Below are 27,986 nucleotides of genomic sequence, written 5' to 3'. Positions count from 1 at the left end.
AGGTGGGATTTGAGCTGAAATTCTACTGATTCCAAATCTGACACTGTGCCAAACTGTTTCTTAGTATTAGAGTTCAGTATGTGAGTAGGGAGAGGCTTCATGATGTTTTTAAGGTTGACAGGTACCTTAGACATTTATCTTTTCTGAGCCTTCCAACTCTGTTTTGTAGCTATAACAGGTGTTACTCCCGGAGGTATCTAGTTAATTATACTACAAATGTATATCTCTCTCTATCTACCTATCTATCTACGTATCATTACAGATGAGGAAACTGAGGCTAACAGAGGTTAAGTGACTTACCCTGGGTCATCCAGCTTGAGGTGGGATTTGAGCTGAAATTCTACTGATTCCAAATCTGACACTGTGCCAAACTGTTTCTTAGTATTAGAGTTCAGTATGTGAGTAGGGAGAGGCTTCAAACTGTGTGTTCACAGAACCAGTCACTTATCAAGCTTTTATTGAATGCCTACTGTGTGCCAGGCACTGTGCTAAAGATCCAAAGACAAAAGAAAGAAAAGTCCCTGCCCTCAAGGAGCATAAAGCCTATCAGAGGGTGGGGGGCGGTGTGGGGTGTGTGTGTGTGTGTGCGTGCATGCGCACTGTTCAGTCTTTTCAGTTGTGTCCAACTCTTCATGACCCCTTTTGGGGTTTTCTTGGCAGAGATACTGGAGTAGTTTGCCATTCCCTTCTCTAACTCATTTTATGGATGAGGAAACTGAGACACATAGGGTTAAGTGACTTGCCCAGGGTCATACAACTAGTAAGTGTCTGAGACCAGATTTGAACCATGTCTTCCTGACTCTAAGCCCGGCACTTTATCCACTCACTATGTGTCATCTGTCTGTCTGTATACCTATATACACACATACCACCTAGCAGACACAAACATGTATATGGCATGTATATATATGCATATTTATGTGTCTGTGTACATATATGTATTTGTGGAGATGTGTGCACTGATATGTATATTTAGATGTGTATATATGCATATCTATATAGATATATCTGTATATACACACATACATCCACACGAGCATCTGGGAGGTTCAATGGCTAAAGATTCATCTTCCTGAGTTCATATCTGACCTCAGACCCTTACTAGCTGTGTGACCCTGAGCAAGTCACTTTAACCCTGTTTGCCTCAGTTTTCCTCATCTGTAAAAATGAGAAGGAAATGGCAAATCACTCCAGTATCTTTGCTAAGAAAATCTCAAATGAGGTTATGAAGGGTTGGACATGACTGAAGACACTCTAACAACAACAGGGGAGGCTAGGTGGTGCAGTAAATAGAGCACCAGCCCTGGAGTCAGGAGGACCTGAGTTCAAATCTGGCCTCAGACACTTAACACTTTCTAGCCAAGTGACCTTGGGCAAGTCACTTAACCCCAACTGTCTTGCCTTCCCCCCTCCAAAAAGCAAAACAAAAACAGCCCCAATAACAACAACACACACAATAAATACTAATGAGTACAAGATGGGGAGGGAGGTTGCTGGCATTTGTGGGGGGAGGAGAGAGATGGACATGTAGAGATGATGATGATGATCATTGTAATAGGCAGCATTTTATAGTTCTTTAAGGTTTAACAAAATACATATATCCCTTCGTTTGATCCCCACAATAAGACTGGGAGAGAGGGGCTTTTCACCCGTTTTGCAGATGGGGAAAATGAGTCAAACAGGTTAAATAACTTGCCTGGGGCCACATAACAAGTATCTGAGGCAGGATTTGAAATCAGGTCTTCCTGACTCCCAAGTCCAGTGCTCTAGGAACTGTGGTCACCACGCTGCCTCAGACTAATTGGACCTCTTAGAGGTGATGTATTCACCAAGAGAGAGAAAGGCAAAAGAGAAGCGAAATCAGGATAGAACCTTGGGGATGTATCCACAGTTAGGGAGTGTCATATGAATGATTTGCCAAGGAGACAGAGGAGGATAGGTCAGAGAGGTAGGAGGAAAACCAAGAGAGATCCATGTCACAACTACCCAGAGAGGAGAGTGTCCAGGAGGAGAGGGTGGTCACTTGTGTCCAGCACTACAGAGTGGTCAAGAAGAAATGTAGATTGCCTTCATGGGAAGCTAACTGACCCCATTCTAGATTTAAACCTGGGGGCAGAAAACAGTCTTGGATTTCTCTGAGTCCTCTGACCTTGGCTTTTCCCAGGTTAAATTGAAAGCCTTTGTTTTCTCTCCAGATTATTCTCCCTTAGCCCATTTCTACTCTTCATTTTCATCATCTCTTAATCTCCTGAAACCCCTTTTTCATACCTATCTCCCTTAGGGCCAGGCCATTATGCTGAAATCCACCTGCTAATTAAAAGTGCTGAGAAGCTGTTGGCTCTAATCAAGTTTCTATTCTGGGCAGATGTTTCTGATAACTTTTTTCCACTGAGGTCACCTAGGGAATCTGAAGCACTTTCTCTGAGCAGTAGCTGACCTCTGAGATTGAAACTGCCTAAATCTTTTTTTTTTTTTAATTTATAACATTCAGTTCCACAACTTTTGAAAACAGCCCAAATTCTTTCCTTAGCCCCTGGAAGCTCATGTTTCGGGTGGTAGTCAACAATTCAGGGGCAAGTTTGACCCGTTAAACATTAGTTGATTAGAGCATAGTTTGGACTCAGAGGCAGGTCCCTGGGGTCCCAGGTGTATAACATCATCCATCGTGACCTCCACTGAGGGGCCTTGACTCCACTTTGCATGAATGTCTAGAATGAAATTTGATCTGAAAATGTCACGTGGGTTAATGCTGTCCCTGAAAGGAGTACAAGAAAAGGATTGTAGAGAGAGAGATTTCCTAATAATACTGATACCTGGCCAAAAATGGATTGGGCTGTCTTGGGGGCTAATGAGTTCCCTCTTATTGGAAGTCTAGGCTGGACAGCCTCAGGGTATTTTTGCAAGAGGGATCATTTTTCAGGTACAGATTGGACTAGCTGGCTTCTGAGGTTTCTTCCAACTCTAACATTCAGGTTGGGAGAAAGGGGAAGGAGGAAGAAAATGAGGCTGGGCGGGAAAAGATCACAATATTGTATTTGTATCATGCTACAGACTCAAGAGAAGGGAAGTGACATACTTAGGGTCATAGTGTCAGAATCATAAATGGCGAGTTGGAAGGACCTCAGAAGCCATCAGTTCCAACTTCTTATTTTGCAGAAGGGGAAATTGAGATTATGTGGCTTGGCCATACTCAGGAAGCATCTGAGGTAGGATTTGAATATAGGTCTTCCTGACATTAAGTCCAGCATTCTAGCTACTGTGCCATATTGCCATAGCAGGTCAGTAATCCTATCTTAGGTACGTGCACCCATACGTCTAAATGGGTTGACATGTTCTTTGTTTTTTCCCTGGCAGAACTGGAACACGTTTATGGAGATTAAAGGACTCTTAACCCTGATACCTCCCCTCTTGGGCCTGAAAGGAAACTTGGAAATGACTCTGGCTTCCCGGCTCTCCACGGCTGTAAGTTCACATCTAGGTCTCTTGTCCCAGAAGCGAAAAAACTCTAGCAGCTGTCAGGTTTCTGGGTCTCAAAGAAACAAGCGACTGGTCTGTGGCTGTGATATTAATGCCCTTCTTCAAAGATCTGTTGGCAGAGGGAATCTGGACGTTGCCAGTAGGATTCTTGGGAGTAGCTGGGAAGGGAGAAACTGTCAATCATAGGCAACAAATCTTGAGATCAGGAGGTCTTAATCTTGTTTCTGTCATAGACACCTTGGGTGCTCTGGTGAAATCTCTGGGTCCCTTTGCAAAATAAGATTTTGAGATTACATATGATTACAAAGGAAGCCAGTGTTACTGAAACAATGATACGGAGCTACAGTTATCAACATAAAAAAAAAGGTCATGGAATCCAAATTAAGAACCTTGTTTTAGGGGGGAAAAAGTAGCTGGAATCCTGAAATTTTAGAGCTAGAATCAGTCAGTGAGCATTTATTAAGCACCTTGCTAAATTCTGTGGTTACAGAGATAAAAAATGAGATAGTCCTTGTCCTCAGGGGGCTTCTATTTCTAATAAGGAAATTTGAGGTCATCTAGTCCAGCCCTTTCATTTTATAGAGGAGGGAACTGAGGCTCTTCCTGTGACATCCTTCTCATCCCATGATGATAAGCCTCACATTGCCCCCACCCCCTAGTGTTTTGACCCCCACAAAACTGTGCTGTTGGGAAGGGAAGCACGCCAGCCAATTCTTTCCTATTATGTCTCCAGGCTCAGAAATGATCTGGTTCCCACCCAGTCTGTGTTTGGTCTAACTCAAAGTTAGAACTGCAGACAAGAGAGGGAACAAGAGAACAGGTCAAAGTATGGAACAGGATGCTAACAGAAGTTAGAGGCAGGGAACTAGATGATAATGGGGAACAGAAGCAGGGCTGATTTACTGTGGAGATCTGGACAGTTTCATTCTGAACATTTTTACAAAATGACATGAAAGCCACTCATCTTAGGTGACACCATGGACTGGTTATTAAGCTAGAACCAAACCTTTTTTTTTTTTTTGGTCCAAGCCTAAAATTTGACTGTAGACATAGAGGCCAATCCCACCCTTCATGCCATTTTCCAGCTTATATCATTCCAATGAGGAAAATCCTTGTTTTGCCTAGAGATTGCCTAGAGATTCCTTCATTAGGCATAAGACCCTTTTAAAAAAAATCACTACCTAACACTAATACTAATTTATATCACTACCTAATACTAAATACTAATTTATAAATTGATATCACAGAGGCAGATAAACAGAACAGATGAACTTAAAGGGAGAAAAGTACCCCAGAGTAGCTGGTAAGGATCCAAAAAGTCACAGGAGTAGAAAAAAGTGCCTGGAGCCTGATAGTGTTAGATTTGAAAGAAACTTGGGAGATCATCTCATTCGGAGCATCTCTACAGGCTAGAATGAGAAGACAGGATTTTCTTGGTTCTTTGATGAAGCCATCATTTGATCCCGTGTGATCCTACACTTTCCACTTACGCTATGACTGAACAATTCATCTCTCAGGCAGCCGTCTAGCTGGGTGAGCCTCTCTGCACCTAATGAGGCTGATCCTTGGACACCTGCCCCTCATCCTATCACTGGGTCCCAATGCAAAGGCTTTCTGGCTTGGTATAGGGCCTGCCAGAGGCCTTTTTGGAAGCAGAAAGTTGTCACTAAATGAAAGGAAGGGGAAATCAACCCCTCAGTCCCATAATCCTTCACCCAGGACGTTTTTGCTGTTGCTCTGAGCTGCTGATGAATGGGGTACTAAAGCTTTAGAGCTGGAAAAAATCTTGGATACCATCAGCCAACCCCCTCATTTGACAATGACATTGACAGCTTTTCCCTACTGTCATTCCATACTGTCCATGAAGCATCAGAGGAGGACTTTTGTGAAGTCACAGCATCACTTTAACACTCACCTGGGAGAGATAGATGCCTTGTCTGAGGAGAGATTTCAAGGCCACAGCTTGTTCTCCTAACTCAGATGCTTTTTAAAAAAATTTGTAAAGAACACATCCAGAAAAATCTTATGTTCTCTATACCCCTCAGGCAACTGGCCAACTTAAAAGAGTCTGTCTGACTTACAAAATCATCTGCAAAGGCCTGCCTGCCAGTCACCCTTTTATCAAGGGTGGTGCTGTCCAGCTCAAATAGAAACAGGACCACTAAACCTGTGGGCCACATATTGGCTTAGTTTTAAAATGTAACATTATCTAAGTTTCATTATATTTTATTTATTTTATTAAATAATTCCTGACTACGTTTTCTTCTGGTTTGGGCCACATCCAGGAGTATTACAAACCACATTGGCAGTTCTGGCTCACATTTGTCATTCCTGCTATGTGCATAGACCATCCTGATGAAGATTTTCTAAAGATGAGAAATCAGACTGATATCTCTTTACTTTTCCTCTGTTTGTTAATCGCTCATAGCCCATGATCTTTTCCATTCTTTTAGCGTTGTCCCCTCTCTTTTACATCCAGGAAATCTGTTTCTGGATGCCTTTATTCTCTCCTCACTGGCCTCCAGCCCCCAGTGTAGTGTTCTTCTGTATATATTTGTTAAGGAAAGCTGCCCTTGTTTACTTCATCTCCTTAAATGTCATTGACACTTCTTCATGTAGTACATTGGGCATGAAGGAGGTCGAGTTCAAACGCATTGGTTCCACTCCTTTAAGTAGATTATTAGAACATTCTGGTGGATCTGGTTCGTTTTGTGTCCCCTTGTGATCTTTCTGCCATTTTCATCTACAGATGTCCCTAGGATGATCTGACTTAGCCAGGTCCCACACAAAGCTCTCTACAAGCCTGACTTCTCCTAAGCTCTTTCCCCTCATTCCATTTGGCAACGGTGCTCATGATCTTCCGCCATCATCTGTTTTGCAAATAAGCTTGTACCCTAAACTTGTTTTGCCCTTGGCTGCTATTTCTTTTCTCCTTGGAAAGGAGATCACAAACTGTTTACTGGCTAAGGCAGTTTCTGGGCTCTTTCAGCAGCCTCGATGTGGTAAATATTTTTGCATCCGATCAATGTTGCTAATAAAACACAGAAGCATATAAAGGACTTCAGTGCCATCCAGTGCAAACCATGTATGAAGGAGAATTTCTACTACAGCATACACTTGTTCCACTTAACCCTGCAGATACCTGAAGACAGCTAACATGTGTCCCCTGCGTCTTTCCTTCTCTGGGTTAGACATTCCCCATTCCATGGCACTTCAGGCCCTTTGTTGCCTAACTACTTGGCTTTGATCAATGTCTTTATTTCTTCCTGTTTTTCACTTTTCAGAAATGTCCGTTGATTTATATAGGTGGGGTTAAAGTGATTGTGATTGAACAAAAGTACCTTTGTCTCTCTCCCATGTCTTTTAGGTATTTGCTTTGCCTTTGAAACATTTGATGACCTGAAATCACTGCTCCATTTGTAACCAGTCATTTCATTGTTCCTAGATGTAATCACTTTCATTTTTTTATGCTTTCATTAGATGCTTTCAGTACTTTCTTGTGCTCTGTTTGACAAAAGTGTTTATGATTTACAGATGGGAGACTGCTAGGCAGTCTATAAACATTAGACTCTTTTATATTCCTGACCTTCAGACCATATTGATTAAAGGACTATTTTAGGAAAACCACTGTGGCTGCAATATGTTAGATGGATTTGGGCTAGAGTAGAAGCAAGTCCAACCACATGTCATAATTTGAGCAATCAGGCATTGTAATCCACTTTGCTTTCTCTTCATAGATGGCTACTCTGATATCCTAACAGATAACTCATAGGTTTAGAGCTAGAAAGGACTTTGAGAGGCCATCTAGTCCAATCCCCTCATTTTACAAGTGAGGAAACTGAGGCTAAATAGAGGCTAAATGACTCACTCAAGGTCTTTCTTACATGACCATGGAGTGTGAAATTAAGAGGAACACTTGTATTCAAAATATCATCCACACAAGAACAATATAGGAGTGCCTTTCTGGGCTTTGGTTCCTTTATCTAAAATGAGGATGGCTAATACTTTGCTGCCTCACAAGCACTGGTTGTTTAGAAAGAAGAAAAAAAGTCACTGGGAAAAGACCTAAGGGTTTCAGCAGACTGCGTGCTCACTAGGAGCTATCAGCTTAAGGAAGCAGCTAAAACAAGCCTAATGCAATCAATCTGAGGCTGAATTAACAAAAATCATAGTGTCCAGAACAAAAGAGGACATAGTCTGTACTCTCTTCTGGTCCAACAGTATCTGAAATGTTTCGTTCAGCTCTGGACACCACATTTTAATAATGAACCATCCAGAAAACGATAATCCAGATGTTGAGGGGACCACAACTGTACTGTAAGAGAACTGATTTAAGGAACTGGTAGTGTTTGGTGGGGGTCATCAGCTAGGTGGCACAGTAGAGAAAGTGCTAGACCTGAAGTAAGGAAAGTTTATCTTCTTGAGTTCAAATCCAGCCTGAGACACACTGTGTGACCCTAGACAAGTCACTTAACCCTGTTAGCCTCAGTTTCCTCATCTGTAAAATGATCTGGAGAAAGAGGTGGAAAAACAACTCCAACATCTCTGCCAAGAAAACCCCAGATGGGGTCGCAAAGAGTCAGACATGACTGAAAAATGACTCAACAAAGGAGAGAACTGATTTAAGGAACTAGGAATGTTTAACTTATACAAGAGAAAGCTTATGAGTTGTAGGATTGGGCCGACTTCAGGTCTTTGAGAAGCAGTCATGAAGAAGAGAGAGAATGCTTGCTTTGCTTGGATCCCAGGGATAAAACTAAGAAAAATGAGTGGATATTGCAGATGGATATAAAGTCAAGACAAGAACAAATCTGCACAATGAGAGCTATCCACAGGTGGAATGGGCTGCCTCTAAAGGTGTGGAGGTCCCTATCTTTGGCAATCTTCGAGCAGAGGCTGGAGGGTCATTTGTCATAGGTGGTATAGAGGTGATTCCTGCTCGTTCACAAAGACCAGAGCTGGGGAAGGGCTTTTATGGTTTTTTTTTTTTGCTTTTGTGGAGGGGGGAAGGTACGGCAATTGGGGTTAAGTGACTTGCCCAAGGTCACATGGCTAGTAAGTGTTAAGTGTCTGAGGCTGGATTTGAACTCAGATCCTCCTGAGTGCAGGGCCATTGCTCTGTTCACTGTGCCATCTAGTCACCCCTAGGAAAGGGCTTTTATAAATCAGATTTAAGGAAGGTGTTTATAAATTGAATTTAAAGGCAGAAAGTTGCTTGAGTGAGTAGGAGGATAGCCCAGTGTTAGCGTTTGAGTCCCAGACTGGAGACTCATCATACGACTCTGGGCAAGTCATTTGACCCCGCAGGGTTGTCAGTATTACTAACCATTCCTTGCACTGTCCATACATAGGCATTAGTCATGAAGAAAGTATCTCCTAAGTTCTAAAACGCTCCTTGAAATGGGAACATTAATTAGGAAACAGTTTCCTGCCTCAGGTGGGACAGTGAAATTGGAAAGGGGGAGAAAGATAACAAGAATGGGGGATGGAGGAGGGTCCCTTTCCTTTCAAAAAATCCTTGCGTCTTTTAGTCAGGTGTTTGTTTAACATCTGACATGAGCAGCATCCTGTACTGCCAGATGTTTTAGAAGATACAGAAACAGAAGGATGTTTTCTTGCCTTCAGGAAACTTTCATTGGAGTCAGGGAAGCAAGACTTAGCCCCAATAGCAATTAGTGAATGAGAACAATTATAATAAGGTGCCAAGCTGTGCAGTTCAGAGAGACGAGTGTCTAAGACATAAGAGTAGTGACTTGGGATCAGCAGGGAAGGCTTAGAGGTATAAGTCTTTTAATCTGGAGGGAACCCTAGTTAAATCCCTTCATCATACAGATGGGAAATCTGAGTCCCAGAGAGGGGCTGTATAGCCCACCTAGAAGGGCAGGACTGGAAGAGGAACAATGACGTTAATGTCCTCTTCTGGGCCTTAGTTTCCTCACCTGTAAAATGGGCATAATAATAGTACCTGCGTTGTAGAATTGTCATGAAGATCAAATAAGGTAATGAACAAAAAGCACTTTAGAAATCTCGAAGTGCCACATTAATGATAGCTATAATTAATGGCAGAGAGAGTAAGGGTCAGACCAAATTGTGAGGGGCCTGGAATGTTAGATAAAGGAGTTGGAATGAAATCAGTTGGGCAACTAGGTGGCACCATAGTACACAGAGCACTTGGCTGTTCTGAGTTCAAATGTGACCTCAGACATTACTAGCTGTGTGATCCTGGGCAAGTCACTTAACCCTGTTTGCCTCAGTTTCTTCATCTGTAAAAGGAGCAGAAGGATGGGGCCACAGAGAGTCAGATATGACTCAACAAGAACAATAGAATCAGTTAACTGGTATTTATTAGCTCTGCCTCTAGACTTCTTAGAAAGGTTCTTCCATAGGTCCTGCTAGGCCAGGCCAGGACCCTCTTGCCGTAGGACCCAGCTGGGCTGTGAGGAGAAGCAGGGAGTCACTACATTTGTCCACTGGGTTCCAGTCTATTGATTCTTTCCTTTCTCTCTTTTGCTTATAGGCTAACACTGGAGTCATTGATGACCATCGGCAGCAGCAGAAAATGATCAGTAGTAACCTTGCTCTGATCCAGGTAAGCCGCTCCAGCATTCAGTATCATCTGTCACTTTGGCCTTGCGTATGTTCCAGGGGGCAGGACTTGTCAAAGTCTTTTTTTTTTTTTTTGGTACAGAGGAAGGATTATAAATTTCAACTTCTACCTAATTGAAAAATTGTTTCAGTTGGGGAGTGGTCACAGAAACAGACCCTGGGACACTGACACAATACTACCATTGGGGAGGCCAGGGGATGGTGAGGGGAAGAGGTAGTATGGTGTAGTAGATGGAGGGCTGGCCTCAGTCAAGTCAATCAACCAGCATTTAAGTACCTACTACTACAGACACTGTGCTAGGCTCTGAAGACACAATGTTCCTGCCCTCAAGAAGCTTACATTCTATCAAGAAAAATGACACGTATATGTAGTACGTTTTATAGTCTATATGAGTGTCAGGAATTATTTGACAACCACATTAAACCTCCATTCTTCAGGCAGCTCCTTGATTTCTTTACCTTATTAATCTCTTCTCAGGTTCTAAGACAGGGAATAAATTTGATATTCCCTCCTAAATTAGTAGAAATGCACAATATCAATTAACTAGCTCTGAATCCTTACTCCAGTTTTATATAACATGAACAGAAAAACTTCTTTCCCCCAGCCTTTTCTTCCCCCTCCTTCTTTCTCAAACCCCCTAGTTTCATAGGCTTAAATAAATATCAATGGAACTATCTATGCAATGTCATTAAAAAGTGTTAAGCCATTTAGATATATATTTAAATATTTCAACAATGTATTACACTGTGAAAGATCACAGTGAGAGTCATTTCCAACTATCAACTGTAACTGCTGACTTCTCAACTCTGGAAACATAATCCCACCATTCAGCTCTCTCAGGTTGACAGTCACTCAAGAATTATCAGTATGGTTCCTTCTCCAGAGTATAAGAATTTAATTCAGTTCTCTCAAGAAATGTATCTTTCTTAACCCCAATTGCCCAGCCTTCTCCCCTCCAAAAACAAACAAAAAAAACCCCCAAGAAATGTATCTTCATGGGGCAGCTAGGTGGCATAGTGAATAGAGCACTGGCCCTGGAGTCAGGAGGACCTGAGTTCAAATGCGGCCTCAGACACTAGCCCTGTGACCTTGGACAAGTCACTTAACCCCAATTGCCTTGCCTTCCCCCTCCAAAAAAATAAATAAATGTATCTTCAGTCTTTGACTTTGACCAGTAAGTTCTCTTACTGCTTTCTCTTATTGTCTCAAATGTTTTTTTTTCTCTCCAGCTGTTACAATTAAAATCCTCTCCAAAATATAACTAAACTACCACTCTTCCAAGGTTCTATTTCTTCTTAGAGTAACCGTAGCCATAGTCTCTGTGGGAAGGGCTATGTAAGCTGGCATTACATTTCTTCTTGTAACCAAAATATTTTTTCAGTCCCTGAATAGTCATTTAGGGTCCACCAAATCCACATGAATTTTAAATATAATCATAGGCAATAACTAACATTTATATAGCACTTACTATGTGCAAGCACTTTACAATTATTATCTTCTTTGGTCCTTACAACAACCCTTGGAAGTAGGTATTATTATCACCCCCATTTTACAGATGAGGAAGCTAAGGCAAACAGAAATTAAATGACTTGGCCAGGGTCACACAGTTAGTAAGTGTCTGAAGTCAGATTTGAACTTAGGTCTTCCTGACTCCAGGCCGAGTCACTGTGCCACCTAGCTGCCCCAATTATAACATGTTACTGTATATAAAGCAAATAATGCAAAGCACTACTAGACAGAAAAAGTATCTAAAATACATAGAGAATATAATAAATATTACAACAATAGTACATACATGCAAGGACAGAAAAATTTAATTCATATAATAATATATGATAATATATAGTAATAGAAATATGATACTTAGCAAACAATAAAATGTAATAATAATCATATAATTCAATATCATGTCCAGTATGCCTGAGTAACAACTTTTCCTGTGGTATCATAATTCTACCTGCTTAAAAGTTGGTTGATTCTAATTTTTTTGTGACATTGAACTTTCAACATCTATACTTGAATTTGTTGATCATATTATATAGGCTATCAACATTCCTAAATTTTTTTAGCTTTTCTTTTTCTCTTGAGGGGTTTCTCCAGTTGAAATTATGCATTGGAAGTATCCTGCCTCTGGGTTTAATCCTCTAACTTTGCTAGAATTAGGGTCCTCCACAATCCTAGGAAAAGTTCTGGAGTTTCTATATACAGCATCTAGATGCTTAACTCAAAACAACACAGGAACTTTCTGTGAAGCAATATGGGCCTCCCCATTCTTCAACTGAAAATGTAGTCATTTCTCTGAATTTGGTTTTCTCTTAATAGCTAAAAGAATACCTTGATTCCTTTGAACATGTCTGTTTTTGGTCTCCCTTACCTCCTTTGGTCTCCAGTTTCTTCAGCTTCAGTATCTCACTTTCTGGTTTTCTATCCCATTAGCAAGTCTCTGTTGAGTTCCTGTTTTCAGATCTCTCAGACATTCTCTAAATACTATTTTTTTTTTCAGGAAAACTCTGTCATCTTGCTTCAAATCAGGATAACAAACTTGGATCTCTCACCATTATTTGTTTCTTGATCCTGGCTCCTTAGATATCCATTTCCCCACAATCAAGTAATAATTCTTCTGAGCACATTTGACATATTTATGACTGTCCAGTCCATATTTGTAACAGAAAATAGATCTGCTTTTTTTTTATTGTACCTGAGTCATGTTCTTGTATGAAATTGTTATGATCTGACTGCCAATGAGATTATGCTTACTGGTTGATGTGGGGGTTGATCTGGGCTCTGGGGCAAAGAGGCTTCCTTTATTCCAAGGGGAAGAAGGGGTTATCAGGAGGCCAGGCACAGAAGAGAAAGGGAAGAAAATCCCTGGCTGGGGTCCTGTAGCAGCAAGCACCCCAAGCACGTCCTCAGGGTTTGCTGCCCATACAGGTTCTTGGATCTGCTTTGTTAAAGGAAAGCAACTCAAAATGGGTTAACAAGCTTACTTTAATCAGTCAGACATATATCGTTTACCTTGTTCAGGGGAAAAAGGTCAGCACCCCAAATTTCAAAATATACAGACAGAATTATCAAGACATTAACAGATCAAGTAGACAGCTTTCCAAACTGTCCAACCATTACATCCATACCCAGTCAACATCTGGGTTTCCACATCTGGGTTTTTCAAAGCCGGGGGACTCTCAACAACTTCCAAGAAATCAGATCAAATCACAGAACACTTTTCAAAGTGAGTCCCAAAACAAAGCTACACATCAGGGCTTATATAGCCTTCTCCTGGCTCAGAGAATGTAACAACCTTATTCACCCACTGGACAATCAAAAAGTATCTACTGAAAAACAAGCCTCCCACCCCAGGCTTCAGGTGCACTTTAGCCTAGGGGCAGGGAAGATCTTCCAAATTTGCATTCTCATTACAGGTTCCCAATATGTATACAGGAGAATTGGACTCAATATATTTTATATGTTGTTACTCAGTCATTTTCATCATGTTCAACTCTTCGCAACCCCATGGACCTCAGGAGGTCTGTGGGATTTTCTTGGCAAAGCTACTGGAGTGGTTTGCCATTTCCTTCTCCAGTGGCCAACAGAACAAGACTTGCCCAAGGTCTCACAGCTGGGAAGTTTCTGAGGCTTCCTGACTCAGAGCCCAGCACTTTATCCACTGAGTCCCTCTATTTTTTGTGTACAGATAGGCATCTGTGACCTCCCCTTACCCCCAGGCTACACCCAGGAATTTGATAGAAAAATCCAGCCCTTGGCCTTAGGAAGGGTTTTCTTCTTCTAAATGAAGGGCAGAACAGTCAGGGTCCAACCCTTCCCCTAAAGACAGGAATGGAACTGGAAATGTTTCAAGCTCAGGGATTTGTGAGATTATGTTTTGGATAGTCAACAAAAGAAGGAGGGAGGTAGAGAAACTCAGTACAGTGGAAAACACTGGACTAGCTGTTATATCTCCTTCTGCTCCCCCAAGTTCTCTTCTCTAGGTTAAAATCACTAATTCCTTCAATGGAGCCTTATATGGCAGGATACTGAGGCTCTCCACCATCTTTATTGCCCTCCTCTGACTCATGGGTTAGACTGGATGACCCCAAAAGTCCATTTAAAATCTAAAAATCTATGGCCCCCTTTCCTATCTTTGCCCTTCTCCTCCCACCTCTTGCTTCCTGATCTTCCCCTCTTCCCCCTTCCCTTGCTCCTTCCCACCACGAGCCCTGACCTGTGATTTCTGCCCTGACAGATTCAGGCCACAGTTGTGGGCCTACTGGCTGCTGTTGTTGCCCTTGTGCTGGAAGCCATCTCTGGACAAGAAATTGACATGTCCCACATCGGGGTCCTGTGTGCCAGCAGTGTGATCACAGCCTTCATGGCCGCCCTTTTCTTAGGTGAGCACCATTACCATTTTCTGCCTGCGATTTTACTCAGCTGGCTCCAGCTAAGATCTCTTCTACATGTGGTGCCTCCTCCGCAGGTTCTGGGAATGCTGAGTTCCCAAAACCCAGAGAGATTGGCCTCCTCTATCATGTAGCTTCACCCAAGCCAAGCTTCTACTCTGCCTGTCGCAGGGAATGCTCCTTCACTGGGCTCTTTTCCATATGCCCTACCACTATCAGAATCTCTGTCCTCTGTTCCATCCCCAAGGAATGGTTCTCTTGGGGGAAATCAGGCCAAGCCACTGGGGGCGAGGCCAGCCCTCTTGAGGGAAGAAGATCTTTGGTACCTTCTTCTTCCTGGTCCCTCCAACCTTCCCACTCCACCACCTGTCCTGGGTCCTCATCTTGTTCTTATAAGGTCTGGTGTTGGGGGACTTGAATCGACATCTCTTGCTGTCTGCTGGCTATCAATTAGTCATCAACTTCTCAATACAGTGTCAACTATTAATATTCTTAATGTACATCCCTTGCCAGTGGTACCTTTATTATCCCAGGGAGTTCTGGACCAAATAAACAGTAAAGACAGAAAGGAATAAAGCATTCAGTCAGGCACTGTGACAGGCATGTTGAGAAAGGTAGTCTGGAAGTCTTGAGTTTGAATCCTGCTTCAGACACTAGCAAGTACCTAACCGGTCCCAGTTTCCTCACCTGTAAAATGGGCACATTGGACATGAGGACTTTGAAGACCCTTTCTAGCCCTAAATCTATGATTCCATAAGCATATGAAAATGGGATATGCTCTCTCAGTTTAGGGCTCCCTGGTCTTAGGGTAATGCAAAGAATGGAATTTTCTTTCTACTGTAAGAGTCCACAGACTCTCGACATTTTATCACAGTGTTTAACTAGGAGCTTTTATTCTAATATTTTTGTTTTCTGTTTTTTAGCAGAAAATTGTTTTGGGGTACCTGTACTCTGCCATCCTTTATTAAGCCTACTGCCTCATAGGACCTAGGATTTAAAGGTCATCTAATCTGATTCCTTCATTCTACAAACAAGGAAACTGAGGCTAAGAGCTTCCCTTCCAGATGCTCCTTGAATTATGTGACTGACTTAGCCAAGGTGTGATGGAGAGGAAGTCACAAAGCTGTGGAGAGACCCAAACCAAGTCCCTCAACATCAGATTCAGTACTCTTTCTGCCACATCAGCATTCTCAGTGTATTTTCCTATGTGCTGGTTTAGTGTGGGGGACCCTGCGTGCCATGATTCTACCCTCATTTGCACTAGAGAACCATCACAGGTAGTAGACAGGGATTTCTGGTAGTATTTTCCCCCCAGGCACCAGGAGGGGCCAAAGATCTCTGGCACTCAGCTCAGTTTGAAGCTACTCAATGACAAGGGTAGGGCAGATCTTTCAATCCCCATTTTATAGATAAGAAAACAGAGGCCCAAAGGGAAGAGACTTACCCAAGATCACGCAGCTGGTAAATAGCAGAGCCTGGATGATTCCCTGGTCCTTTCCTTTGCTGTCACTCTAACAATCCATTCTTATGCCAAAAGTGACAGCAGAAACCCTTTACCTAGAGACTCAACAAGTCTGGGTACTCTGACATGAAATAAAGGATACCATAAGCTATGTTTCAGCCCATATTTCAGTATTGGTGTTGGCAGGGGAGTGATGCGGGGATCATGGTGCACCAGAAACAGGATGGGACCTAGGGAGCTGGATTTGTAGTCACAGGCCCCAAGTTCAAATCCTGTCTCTTGACTTTTATTACGTAGATGACTTTGGGCAAGTCACAAGGGGTCCTGGCCTCTCTGAAATAAGGGGTTTGGACTGGATAACTTCTAAACCCCCTTCCTGCTCTGGATTTATAATTCTTCAATTTATTATCAGGAGCAGCTAGGTGATTAAAGCAGATAGAGTGTTGGGCCTGGAATCAGGAAGACCTGTGTCCAAATGTAACCTCAGATCTTTACTAGCTGTGTGATCCTGGGCAAGTCACTTAACGTCTGTTTGCCTTAATCCACTGGGGAAGGAAATGGCAGCCCTGGAGTCAAGAAGACTGATCTTCCTGAGTTCAAATCTGCCCTCAGACCCTTATTAGCCTGTTTGCCTCAGTCTCCTCATCTATAAAATGAACTGGAAAAGGACATGTCATACCCCTCCAGTATCTCTGCTGAGAAAACCCCAGATGGAGTTATGAAGGGTCAGACATGACTGAAATGACTCTGAGCCTGACCTCTGCTCTCTTCCAGATAGAGATCTATAATTTCTAGCCGTCTCACTCTGGGAAACATCATTCTAGCTCTCTGGCCCTCTCTCCTTGTCTGTAAAATGGGTATAATCAGGCTTGACTTACCTGCTTCACAGGGTAACTGTGAGGACAGGGATTTGTAACACTGAACGTCGTCATGTATGCGGGTTAGAACAGGCTTGTGGGGCAGTTTGTTGTCAGCCCCACCAGGGGCTCCCCTTGCTTTGTGTCCACTGCTCCTTTCTGTAATGCCTAAGGCTCCTCCAATCCAGATGTCATAGTGTTTCCACTAGTTTGAGAGTGAGGTTTTTGGGAAAGGCCCTGCTTCCAGTCTGTGACTTCTTACTCTCAGCCCCAGGGCTAATCCTCCTGGGGGATCTGCATTCTCATCTTTGGCTTTCTGGGGAATGGGAAGAATACTGGGCTAGTGGTTCTGAGACCTAGGCTCTGATCCAAGTTCTTCAACCAATTCATTGTGACCTTGGGCCTTCTGAGAGCCTCAATTTCCTTCCTGTAAAATAGGGGGAGGGGGAATTGGACCAAACTATTTAACTCTCTGCCAGACTAGCGAACACAGGATGGTGCAACTCCTCTGTTATAAGAATTCTAGGCTCTTTACGCTTTTCACTTGCTTATTAGGGCAGAAGGAATTCCAGGGTCCACCCCTGGAGGGCAGCATGGGCTTCCTTTCAAAAATCACGCAGCTATAATAGCTATTTCTAAATCTCAGATCCCCACCCAGGCCTTGCCTTTGCCCTTTGGAGGTAAATAAGGGGGAGGGGACCAGGGCAGAGAAAAATTATAATATTCTAGTGTTTGAGTGGTTATCTAGGTACAATGCTTTCATACTGTGGCTTGAAGCCCTGCTCAACCAGTTCTGGAAATATTTGTTAAGCACTAGATGTATACAGAGTGCTCTGTTGGTTTCTGAGGGAAATAACCAAGTTTAAGGAATAAATATCATAAGAAAAATACATGGAGAATGTTAAAAAAAAAAAAACTCAATTCTCAGGGACGGAGCCAAGATGGTGGAGTAAAAGCAGGGACTTGCTTGAGCTCTCCTCCAATCCCCTCCAAATTCCTGTAAAAAATAACTAAACAAATTCTAGAGCTGTAGAACCCACAAAATGATGGAGTGAAACAAATCTCCAGCCCAAGATAGTCTGAAAGGTGGACAGGAAGGATCTATTATGCCAGGCTGGGAACAGAGCACAGTACAACATGGGCCGCACTGGCATAGACAGGGCCAAAGCAGGCCTCAGAGGACTGAATCACTGGCAGCTGTGGCGGTTTCCAGGCTTGTTGTCCCACAAACTCCAAAGACAGCAGTGGTAAAACTCTGTGGGACCCAAGTGAGAGAAGAACGTGGTCTGGCCCCAGCCCCAGGGTGGCAAAGGTGGCAGTGGCTGCAGCAGCACCAGCAGTAGCTGTGGCTACTTCCAGAGCTCTGGGCCCACAAGTAACTGATCCGAGGAGATTGCAGGGATCTCTTTACTGGCACTGAGGCAGGATTCTCTCGATTTGCCCTGCTTAGATCCGGGTCATTGTCCTGTGAGTTGATCTTGTGGTGAGGAGGAGTGCTGGTATGGCAGAACTTATGACTGAAGTGGAGAAGGAATCCTCCTCACAGTCCCAAGGCAGAAAAGAGTGCTTGTGGTCACTCACAGATCAGAGCAGAGGTCAAGAAAAGAATAAACACCTCTCCTTTGATCATACCACTTTGGAAGAGCTGAAAATTTACAGGACCCTAGAAGTATCTCTGAAAACAGCTGCACAAAACCCCTGAAGCTTGGGACAGTACACCTATCCCCACCCCCATCAGAAGCAGGATCCTACCTTGACAAAGAGTTAGAAAGTCAAGTATTTGATTGGGAAAATGAGCAAACAATGTAAAACATCTCATGCTATAAAATCTTACTTTGGTGACAAAGAAGATCACAACATACAACCAGAATAAGACAACAAAGTCAAAGAGCCTATATCAAAAGCCTCCAAGAAAAATATGGACTAGTTGCAGGCCATGGAAGAGCTCCAAAAGGATTTTGAAAATCAAGTAAGAGAAGTAGAGGAAAAATTGGGAAGAGAAATGAGAGTGATACAAGGAAATCATGAAAAATGAGTCAACAGCTTGCTGAAGGAGACCCAAAAAAATACAGAAGAAAATAACATCTTAAAAAATAGACTAACCCAAATGGCAAAAGAAGTCCAAAAAGCCAGTAAGGAGAAGAATTCCTTAAAAAATGGAATCGACCAAATGGAAAAGGAGATCCAAAAGCTCACTGAAGAAGACTTTCGAGCATTGTGGAAACACAGTCCGGATAGCACAAGATCTAGCAGCTTCTACATTAAGGGATTGGAGAGCTTGGAATATGATATTCTACAGGTCAGAGAAACTAGGTTTAAAACTAAAAATCACCTACCCAGCAAAAACTGAAAGAAACTTCTGGAGGGAAAATGGACATTCATTGAAATAGAGGACTTTGAAGCATTCTTGATGAAAAAGACCACAGCTGAATAGAAAATACGACTTTCAAATATAAGAATGAATAGAAGCATGAAAAGATAAACAGGAAAGAAAAATCATAAGGGACTTATTAAAGTTGAACTGTTTACAGTCTTACACATGGAAAGATTATGTTTGTAACTCGTAAGACCTTTCTCAGGTACTTGGAGGGGAAAAAATTATATACACACACAGGGCACAGGGTGATATCTAAAAAATAAAATTTAGAGGTGAAAGAGGACTATATTGGGAGAAGGAGAAAGGGAGAGATAGAATGGGGTTAATTAGTTTACATAAAAGAGGCAAAAAAAAGCTTTTATAATGGAGGGGAAGTGAGAGAGAAGTGAACCTTACTCTCATCAAATTTGGCTTAAGGGGGGAATAACATACACACTCAATTGGGCATCTTACCCTACAGGAAAGTAAGGGCAGAAGGGGATAAGAGAGGGGAGGATGATAGAAGGGAGGGCAGATTGGTGGTGGGGGTAGTTAGAAGCAAACACTTTTGAAAAGGGACAGGTTCAAAGGAAAAAATAGAACAAATGGGAAGTGGGATAGGATGGAGGGAAATATAGTTAGTCTTTCACAGCATGACTATTATGGAAGTGTTTTGCATAACTACACATGTATAACCTATATTGAATTGCTTGCTTTCTCAATGAGGTTGGGTGGGGAGGGAAGAAGGAAGAGAATTTGGAACTCAAAGTTTTAAAAACAAATGTTAAAAAATTGTTTTTGTGTGCAACTGGGAAATAAGATATACAAGCAATGGGGTATAGAAATTTTTCTTGCCCTCCAAGAAAGTAAGGGGGAAGAGGATGGGGGGGGTAGAAGGGAGGGCACACTGGGGGAAGGGGTAATTGGAATGTATGCCATCTTGGGGTAGGGGGGAAGGAAGAGATGGGGAGAAAATTTGGAACTCAAAATCTTGTGAAAATGAATGTTGAAAACTAAAAATAAATTAATTAAAAGTCTCAAGGGATAAGCTTCTGAAAAAAAAAAAACCACTCCATTCTGTAGCACCTGCCAGGAGCTTAGCTGTGTACTCTGGGAGAAGGGAAATCCCAAGGGAGATAGATGCTACTATGTCCACCTGGATCCATCTAATGTTCTCCCCAAGTTGGGGAGAACAGGAAATCACAGGCAGACCCCAAGAGAATAAGGGGAAAACCTACATGGATCAGCCCTATGACTCTGTTATGATAAGCTTTCATCTTCCAAGAACATTGTAGATTGGTAAGAATTTGGCTGTTCTGACAGGGTCCCTCCTGGTACATAGCTGTGTGACTTTGGGTGAGTTGCATTCCTTCCACGTCTGTCTTTCTTGGGCACCATTCCTCCTCCTTAGGAGAGTCCTTAGTTGTCCTCACTGGCATCATCCTCCAAACGTTGAGGATGTCACCATATATCCCTCACTCACCTTAATGATCTCTCATCTGATTCTACTATGGAGTAAAAGACTTGTGTTGTAGAAAGAGCATCCAGGCTGGGAGGCCATGGGCCTGGGTTCTTATTTGATTTCTGCCACTGCTCATTTGAATAGGTCCCTTCCCATCTGTGAGCCTCAGTTCCTGTCTCTGTAAAATGAGGGAGGTAAACCAAATGATCACTAATGTCCCTTCCAGCCTTGACATTCTGTGTTCTACGGTCCCTTCAAGTCTTCATATTCTCCATCCTAAAATCTTTTGTGTTCTTTTGGCATCAGCAAGTGTCATAGTTTTCTTCCCACTGGGTGAAACAGAAGATGTTTGTTTGTTTGTTTTTCTGTTCATGTTATTGCCATCTGGTTGCCTTCTTTCTCTGGTTTTGAGAAAAAGCAGTGCTCCTCCACTTCCCTACCCCAAATCTGTTATGATAAGTTTTCCTCTTCCAGAACATTCCTTATTAATACAAGTTGACTGTTTTGACAGAGCCTCTTCTTCTGTGTGACCCTGGATTAGTCACAGCAGCTCTCTGGGTCTCAGTTTCTTCATCCATAATAAGAACATTGGACTAAATTTAAGGAACTTTGTTGAGTTTTTTTTTCTCTATTAAAGAAGTTTTAAGATTCCCCCTCCAAGCCCACCAGCTATAAGAAATGAGATATTATGAGCCAGTGGTGAGATGGAGGTTTCTCTGTGATAGATGTATAGATAAAGAGGTAGATGGAGAGACAGATAGAGAGATGATGGCTAAATAGAGGGATGGATGAATAGAGAGATGGTAGATAGATACAGATGGAAAGATAGATGGATAGAGCAATAATGGATAAAGGGATGGATGATAGAAAGATGGATAGATAGAGGGATGGTTGGATGAGAGATCAAAAGAAATAAGGAAGGAAAATTGATTAAGCACTTGTGTGCTGGCCACTGTGTAAAGTACTAGAGATACAAACACAAGACTGACCCTGCCCTCTTGGAGCTTACATTCCAACAGGCTGTCAGAATATATAAAAGAGTTGGGAGGGGGGAGGTATGCATGCATTGACTTCATAAATTAGCCAGGAAAAAGTATGTTGGCCTGGTTCCAGGCAAGACAGTAAAAGCACCTTTTAGAGCTGAGAAACCTGTGGCAGAGTCCAAGGTTGCTTTGGGGGGCCAAATGAAGGTGATAGCTGAAATGTAGGCAACTTAGTGAGGAGATGGTCAGGAAGTACAATGACTGATAAAAGCACAATGCATAGTGAAGACTTCTCCAGTGCAGCCCCAAGTTGTGCCTTCTGCCTGAAATTCCAGTATTAGAGCTTTATCCCTTTAATCCTCTGATCTCTGTTGAAAGGTCAGTCTCCTGTTGTTGGTGGCAGCAGCAGCAGCACTCTCTGAAGCCTTTGATGTAAAGGAAAGTTCTGAGAACAGGCTAAAAGCTGCCAGCTATTGGGCATCTTGGGAGTGGTGGGGAGAAGGAGGAAGCCACCAGCATGAAGCTAGGGGACTGTCCTCTAGCAGGGCTCCAGCCCAGTGAATGGAGGAGTTGTGGCAGATCCCAGAGGTGGCCACAAGCAGGGGCTGTCACTAAGGTAGGCACAAAGAAGGCACAACGTGACCTGCATATTTAGAGGTGACACTGCCCCATTCCCAGTGGTCACTGCCTGGTATAAATGTCACATCTAATGCAAAGACCCCCAGCTCCTCTGCCCTTTCCTTCCTTGTAGGCTCCGTCCCTCTTGCCAGTTCTGCCTTTGGTTATGCCCTCCAGGTGGGGATGCTTGTTGCCATTAATTCCCGGCAGGGAACATCTGGAAGTTGTCAAACTTGATTGAATTCCTTCCACCTGCTCACCCTGAAATCATATCCTTTAAGTTCCCCTTCATTGGAGCTTTCTCTGCTAGGTCTTAAAAATCTCCCAGACAGCTCTAAATTATTTTTCTTTTTTTCTTTATTTTTAATAGTATTTTTCCCAATTACATGTCAAGACAATTTTTTTAATATTCATTTTTACAAGATTTTGAGTTCCAAATTTTTCTCCTCCACTCTCTCCCCTCTTCCAAAAATGGTAGGCAATTTTATGTTATTTATGTGCTATCATGTAAAATATAAATTCCATATTAACCTTAGTTGTGAAAGAGGAAACAGATTAAAAAAAAAAAGAAAAACCATGAAAAAAGAATAAAGTGGGAAAAAATGTGTTTCAGCCTGTATTCAGAGTCTTTTAGTTCTTTATCTGAATTTGAGTAGCATTTTCCTTTGTGAGTCCTTTGTACTTGCCTTGGATCATTGTGTTGCTGAGAAGAATTGAGTCATTCGTAGTTGGTCCTCATACAATGTTGCTGATAGTGTGTGCAAAGTTTTCTGGTTTTGTGCATTTCACTTTGCATCAGTTCATACAGGTCCTTCCAGGTTTTTCTGAAATCTTCCTGTTCATCATTTCTTTTTTTTTTTTTAACTTTTTTGGAGGGCAGTTGGGGTTAAGTGACTTGACATGGCTAGTTTTTGTGTTAAGTGTCTGAGGTTGGATTTGAACTCAGGTCCTCCTGACTCCAGGGACGGTGCTCTATTCACTGCACCACCTAGCCACTCCCTGTTCATCATTTCTTATAGCATAATAGTGATGAGGGATGGCTATTAGGTTCGGCAGGGACTCTGATCTTTATGTAACATAGCGAAGTCATAGTACCCATGATTCACTGGGGAAAAGCCCCGGCGACGGGGGGGGGGGGGGGGGAGAAGACCCTACCGAGAGGTGTGGTTTTAGGCTTGAAACGTCACTAAGTCAGCTAGCCGTCAAGGGCTGATGGAGAAGTGCCTAGTCTGCCACCCATCCGTGTCATGCTTGACAGGATTGATGTCTGGGTACCAAGGTTAGGGAAAGATAATTGGAGTTAACCTAGAAAGGGGGTATTGAAGGATTCGCTAGGTGGATCAAAATGATCTGTTTTACATTTTGTCATCAAACAGCTCTAAATTGAAGTGTTCATCATTTGTGTTCAGAGACCACAATGCTTGACTAATACATACAAAGAACAAGACCTCTGCTACAGTTCCATTGCAGATCTAGTTGTTTACTTAGATCAGAGGCCCGGGTTGGTCTCAGCTGCCCTTCCTGATTGACACATTGGCATTTCATCAGCCTTCCACTTCCTATTCAAAAAGCCATGCTTGTGAACTGGTTTCACTGGCTCATCAGAGCAGGCAAATAGTTTAGTCCTACCTGTTACCCAAGACTTGCGGTTTCTCCATGAGAATTAGCCTGCCTGTTCTTCTGAGACCACAAGCTTCACTTACACAGGCCTCAGGTGTCTTGGGAACTCACACTCTTTGACCTCATCAAGGAGGTCTTCTGGGCCATTGTATCCCCCAAATCAACCTCCTTCTTTTTCTCTTTAGCTCCACTGATCGCTCTCCCTCCTTTCCTTTCTAGCTCCCCTTTGTATGCTGTTTTTCCCCCATTAGAATGTGAGCTCCTTGAGGGCCGGGACTGTCTTCCTATCTTTTATTTATATTCTCAGGGCTTAGCATGGTGCCTGTCTAATTATATGCAGGGTGTCCCAAAAGTCTTAGTGCTGGTTTAAGCTATTAAAGCTTAAAATTGTCATTCACTATTATTGTGTGTTAACATATAGTTAATATGTTACTTTTAAACTATTATTAAAACTTAAAACTGCACTGACTTTTGGAATACCATATACATACATACATACATTCACATATATAATCAATAATAATAGTTAGCATTTATATAGCACCTTAAGGTTTGCAAAATGCTTTATATATGTTATTTTGGCCTTCACAACAAGCAGGTGCTGTTATTATACCAAGGTCATATGGTTACATTAAGTGTCTGAGGCAGGATGTCTGTCCTTGTGACTTCCCTTTGTTTGATAGGCAGAAGTGCCCTTTACCAGAGAGGTTCCATTCATAGAAGATGAGCTAATAGAGAGGACTAGATGTGTACCTGAAGTATGACTAGAAGATAATGGGAGAGATGATTTCTTGCCTCCAGGATTGTTGTGTAGAAAGATCATAAAGCCCCCTAGAAGGTGAGTTGGTGCTGTTCTTAATTCAGAGTCCATTAGATAAAGATGTACTCATCTTAAAATCTCTCTCTCTCCCCCTTCCTCTCCCCATCCCTCCTCCTCTCCTCCCTCTCTGCAGGAATACTGATGATTTGTGTGGTGCTGGGTGCTCGGAAGTTAGGGATCAACCCAGACAACATTGCCACACCCATCGCGGCCATGCTGGGAGATTTCGTATCTCTATGCATTCTGGCAGGCACCAGCAGCATCCTGCACAAATACACAGGTATGGCGTGCAAGCGGTTCAGGGTCCAGTGGGTCATGGTCAGAAGTGGGAGGGATAAAGGTAGGGCCAGGAGCTACCTAGGACATACACCACAACCCTGACTGCTCTAGGAAACAAGTGAGAATATCCCACCTTTAAGCAGCTCTCCTTTCTGGGAGGCTACATGTCACCAAGGCAAGACACCTGGCCTGAAACTCAGGAGACCCCCATCCTAGTCCTTGCCCTGCTGCTTCTACTCTGTGTGACGCTGAGCTAGTTGCCCTCCCACTCTGGCTTGCTGTTTCTTCATCTGTAAAATGGGGCAGGGGTGAATTAAACGATCTGGAGAGGCACCTTGTAAGACTATAAAACTCTACAAGTTCCCTTGCTTCATAGTTGAGGATGCGGAGGCCCCAGAGGAGACCACTGTTAGAAAGGCAGAGCGTGGGCAGAGCCCAAACAAGAACACTCGGGGTCTTTCTGAGCATCCTTTTCCTCCCGATCTCATACAGCTGTGATTGGTTGATTGGTTAACTGCCTGCCGAGTCTGAATAGAACTGCAGAGTAAGCTGGGTCCGCAGGTGCCAAGCCCGATGACCTCATTCCATCATGCACTGTAATAGCCACATGTTCACAATCGCCTGGCAGATCACCAGAGCCTCTCCCCCCCAGGGAAGAGGAATGGCCAGAAACTGAAACCAGATCATGTACATTTGGGGTCATCTCTTGTCTGAAAGTGAACTCACCCAATTTTCCTTTTCGAATCTTCAGGATCAGGAGCCCTAGTCTTGTGGAAGTAATGGGGAATGTTTAGGCCAGGGAAGAGAAGATCTGAGAGGACACAGTAGAGGTTTTCAGGAACTGGAAAGGCTGATATGTGAAAAGGGGATTGGAATTGTTGACCCTAACAGGAATGGGACCAATGCATGGACATTACAAAGAAGGAAATGTAGACTTCACGTAGGGAGGATTTTTCTGATAATCAGGCCTGTCCAGAAGTGAAATGGGCTGGCTGAGGAGGTCCCCTCTCACTGGAGATGTTTGAGTGATGGCTGAATGACCACTTGGAGAGGAGTTCCTTTTTCAGTGGCTGCTGAGACATGTCCCAATTCTAGTTCTGTGATTCAATCTTAGGAGCACAGTTCTAGAGCTGGAACAGAACCCCAGAGGTCAGTCTAGTCCACACAATGCTCCCTGCCATTCCCAGTTTGCCAATGGGGAAACCAAAGCCCAGGGAGATGAAGTTACTTCCTTGTGGTGACACGAGGTCTACTATGTCCTCTCAAATCTTCTCTTCCCTAGGCTAAACATTCTCTATTACTTCAACAAGACTAGGGTTTGGGTTCCTGAGGGCTCGAAAGGGAAAAATTGGATGAGTTCATTTTCAGATAAGAGATGACCCCAGGTGGCATTTGAACCCAGGTCAGGTTCTCCTTAGATTAATAACTTCTCTGTGTCAAAACATAGGAAGCCTATTAGTGTTTATCTGTTTGGTTTGAGTTTGTGGAACTATTGTCCCAAGCTTTCTTGCTGTGTCATAAATCACATGACACCCTCCCACAGAAAAGGGATTCAGAGAAGGGGAACTGGGTATGTTACCACAAGACGAAATGAAGTCCCAGAAATCAAGGAAGAAAGTGGGGCAAATTCCAGAGAGTTTGCTCTATTTTTAAGCCCAACCTCAGTCTTCAAAGCTTCCAAGGGAGGCTCTCTTGCAAGATCTAGTCTTTTTCTCCCAAGAAGTATGTCATTAATTTATATATTATTTAAAAATTCTTCTTGAACATCTATTTTGCCTGGTGCAAAGGGTAGAATGCTGGACCAGGAATTGGGAGAAACTGAATTCAAAACTGACCTCAGACACTTATTACCTGTGTGACCCTGGGCAAGTCACTTAACCTGTTTGCCTCAGTTTCCTCATCTGTAAATTGAACTGGAGAAAGAAATGGCAAATCACTGCAGTATCTTCACTAAGAAAACCCCAAATGGGGTTATGAAGAGTCAGACACAACTGAAACAACTGAAAATAGAAATAATGGAAAATATCCTGACTACAGCACACTATCCTAGCTGCCTAATAGAGTGTTGGGACTGGAGCCGGGACAACCTGAGTTCAAATCCTGCTTTAGACACTTACTATAGCTACATGGCTCTAGGTGAGGCATATATAAGCCCCAGTTTCCCCATCTGTAAATTGGGAATCATGGATGTAGTACTTAATGGGGGCAAAGGGGATGCTGAAGAGAGAAGATCAAATGAGATAATGTACATAAAGCATTTTGAAACCTCTAAGCCCTCTGCAAAATATCCTTTTCACAACCAAACCTGTGATTTCATAAATGAAAGATATGTTCTCTACCAGTGTAAGTCAGCATCTTCCCTGAGCAGTAGAGTCACAGGAAGTTGCCCAGGGCAGTGAGAGGTTAAGTGACTTGACCAGGTCACAGAGTCAGTAGATGGCCACAGTGTACTTGAACTCAGGTCTTTGTGACCCCAAACCTGGTTGTAATGATGGTGAATGAGGAAACCAAGGCTCCAGGGGGGAGAAATCACTTGCCTAAGGTCAAGGGAAGGTCCCAAGGACAGCTTCAAAGAGGAAGTGACCCTGGAAGCTGAGCCCAGAAGAGAAAGTATTTGACGTAAAGTTAGCCTCACACAAGATGGTGTGGAACAGACTGGAGTGTCCCCTTTTCTCCAAAATAAGGGCTATGAGATACAGCTGCCCAGGAAGCAACCCACGAGCTTCCACAACCCCAGGGGCTTGTTGAGTGCTATACTTCTCCCCCTTTTCTTTCCATCTTTAAGAGTTGTCGCTAACTGAACTTTTACGAGAAGCTGCCTTCTGAGCTGCCCTGTATATAGATGGCATCTGGAGTAGAAGGAGACATTGATGGAGCAAGAAGATAGTATCTTTTGGCTACATCTAAATCTTCCAGGGCTTCTCCTGCCTCATATTTTAAAATCCTAGTGTGTGAGAGCTGAAAGGGACTTTAGAAAAAAAGCAGTAAGTGTCACAGCTGGGAGGGGCCTTAGAACAGAGGATGTCACAGCTGGGAGGGGCCTTAGAACAG

The 27,986-nt window shown here is 42.9% G+C and overlaps 1 protein-coding gene across 5 annotated transcripts in view; it reads left to right on the top strand.

Moving 5' to 3' along the window:
- Positions 1–27,986, top strand: part of SLC41A3 (solute carrier family 41 member 3) — a 71,795-nt gene that overhangs the window by 21,356 nt on the left and 22,453 nt on the right. For 4 of the 5 annotated variants that reach the window (XM_069083845.1, XM_069083846.1, XM_069083843.1 and 1 more), the window contains 4 exons: positions 3,355–3,462; positions 9,995–10,066; positions 14,325–14,469; positions 24,790–24,936. In XM_069083845.1, the coding sequence (XP_068939946.1) occupies positions 3,355–3,462; positions 9,995–10,066; positions 14,325–14,469; positions 24,790–24,936 (472 nt within the window). The remainder of the gene's footprint in view (positions 1–3,354; positions 3,463–9,994; positions 10,067–14,324; positions 14,470–24,789; positions 24,937–27,986) is intronic. The other variant, XM_069083847.1, reaches the window with a different exon arrangement.

The sequence above is a fragment of the Petaurus breviceps genome, unplaced genomic scaffold (assembly GCF_028583685.1).
Source record: "Petaurus breviceps papuanus isolate PSGF00001 unplaced genomic scaffold, PetGlider_PUasm1.0 174, whole genome shotgun sequence".
In the NCBI taxonomy this organism is placed as follows: Eukaryota; Metazoa; Chordata; class Mammalia; order Diprotodontia; family Petauridae; genus Petaurus; species Petaurus breviceps.
Note: the sequence above shows the minus strand (reverse complement) of the source record. Positions and strands in the feature narration are given on the sequence as shown.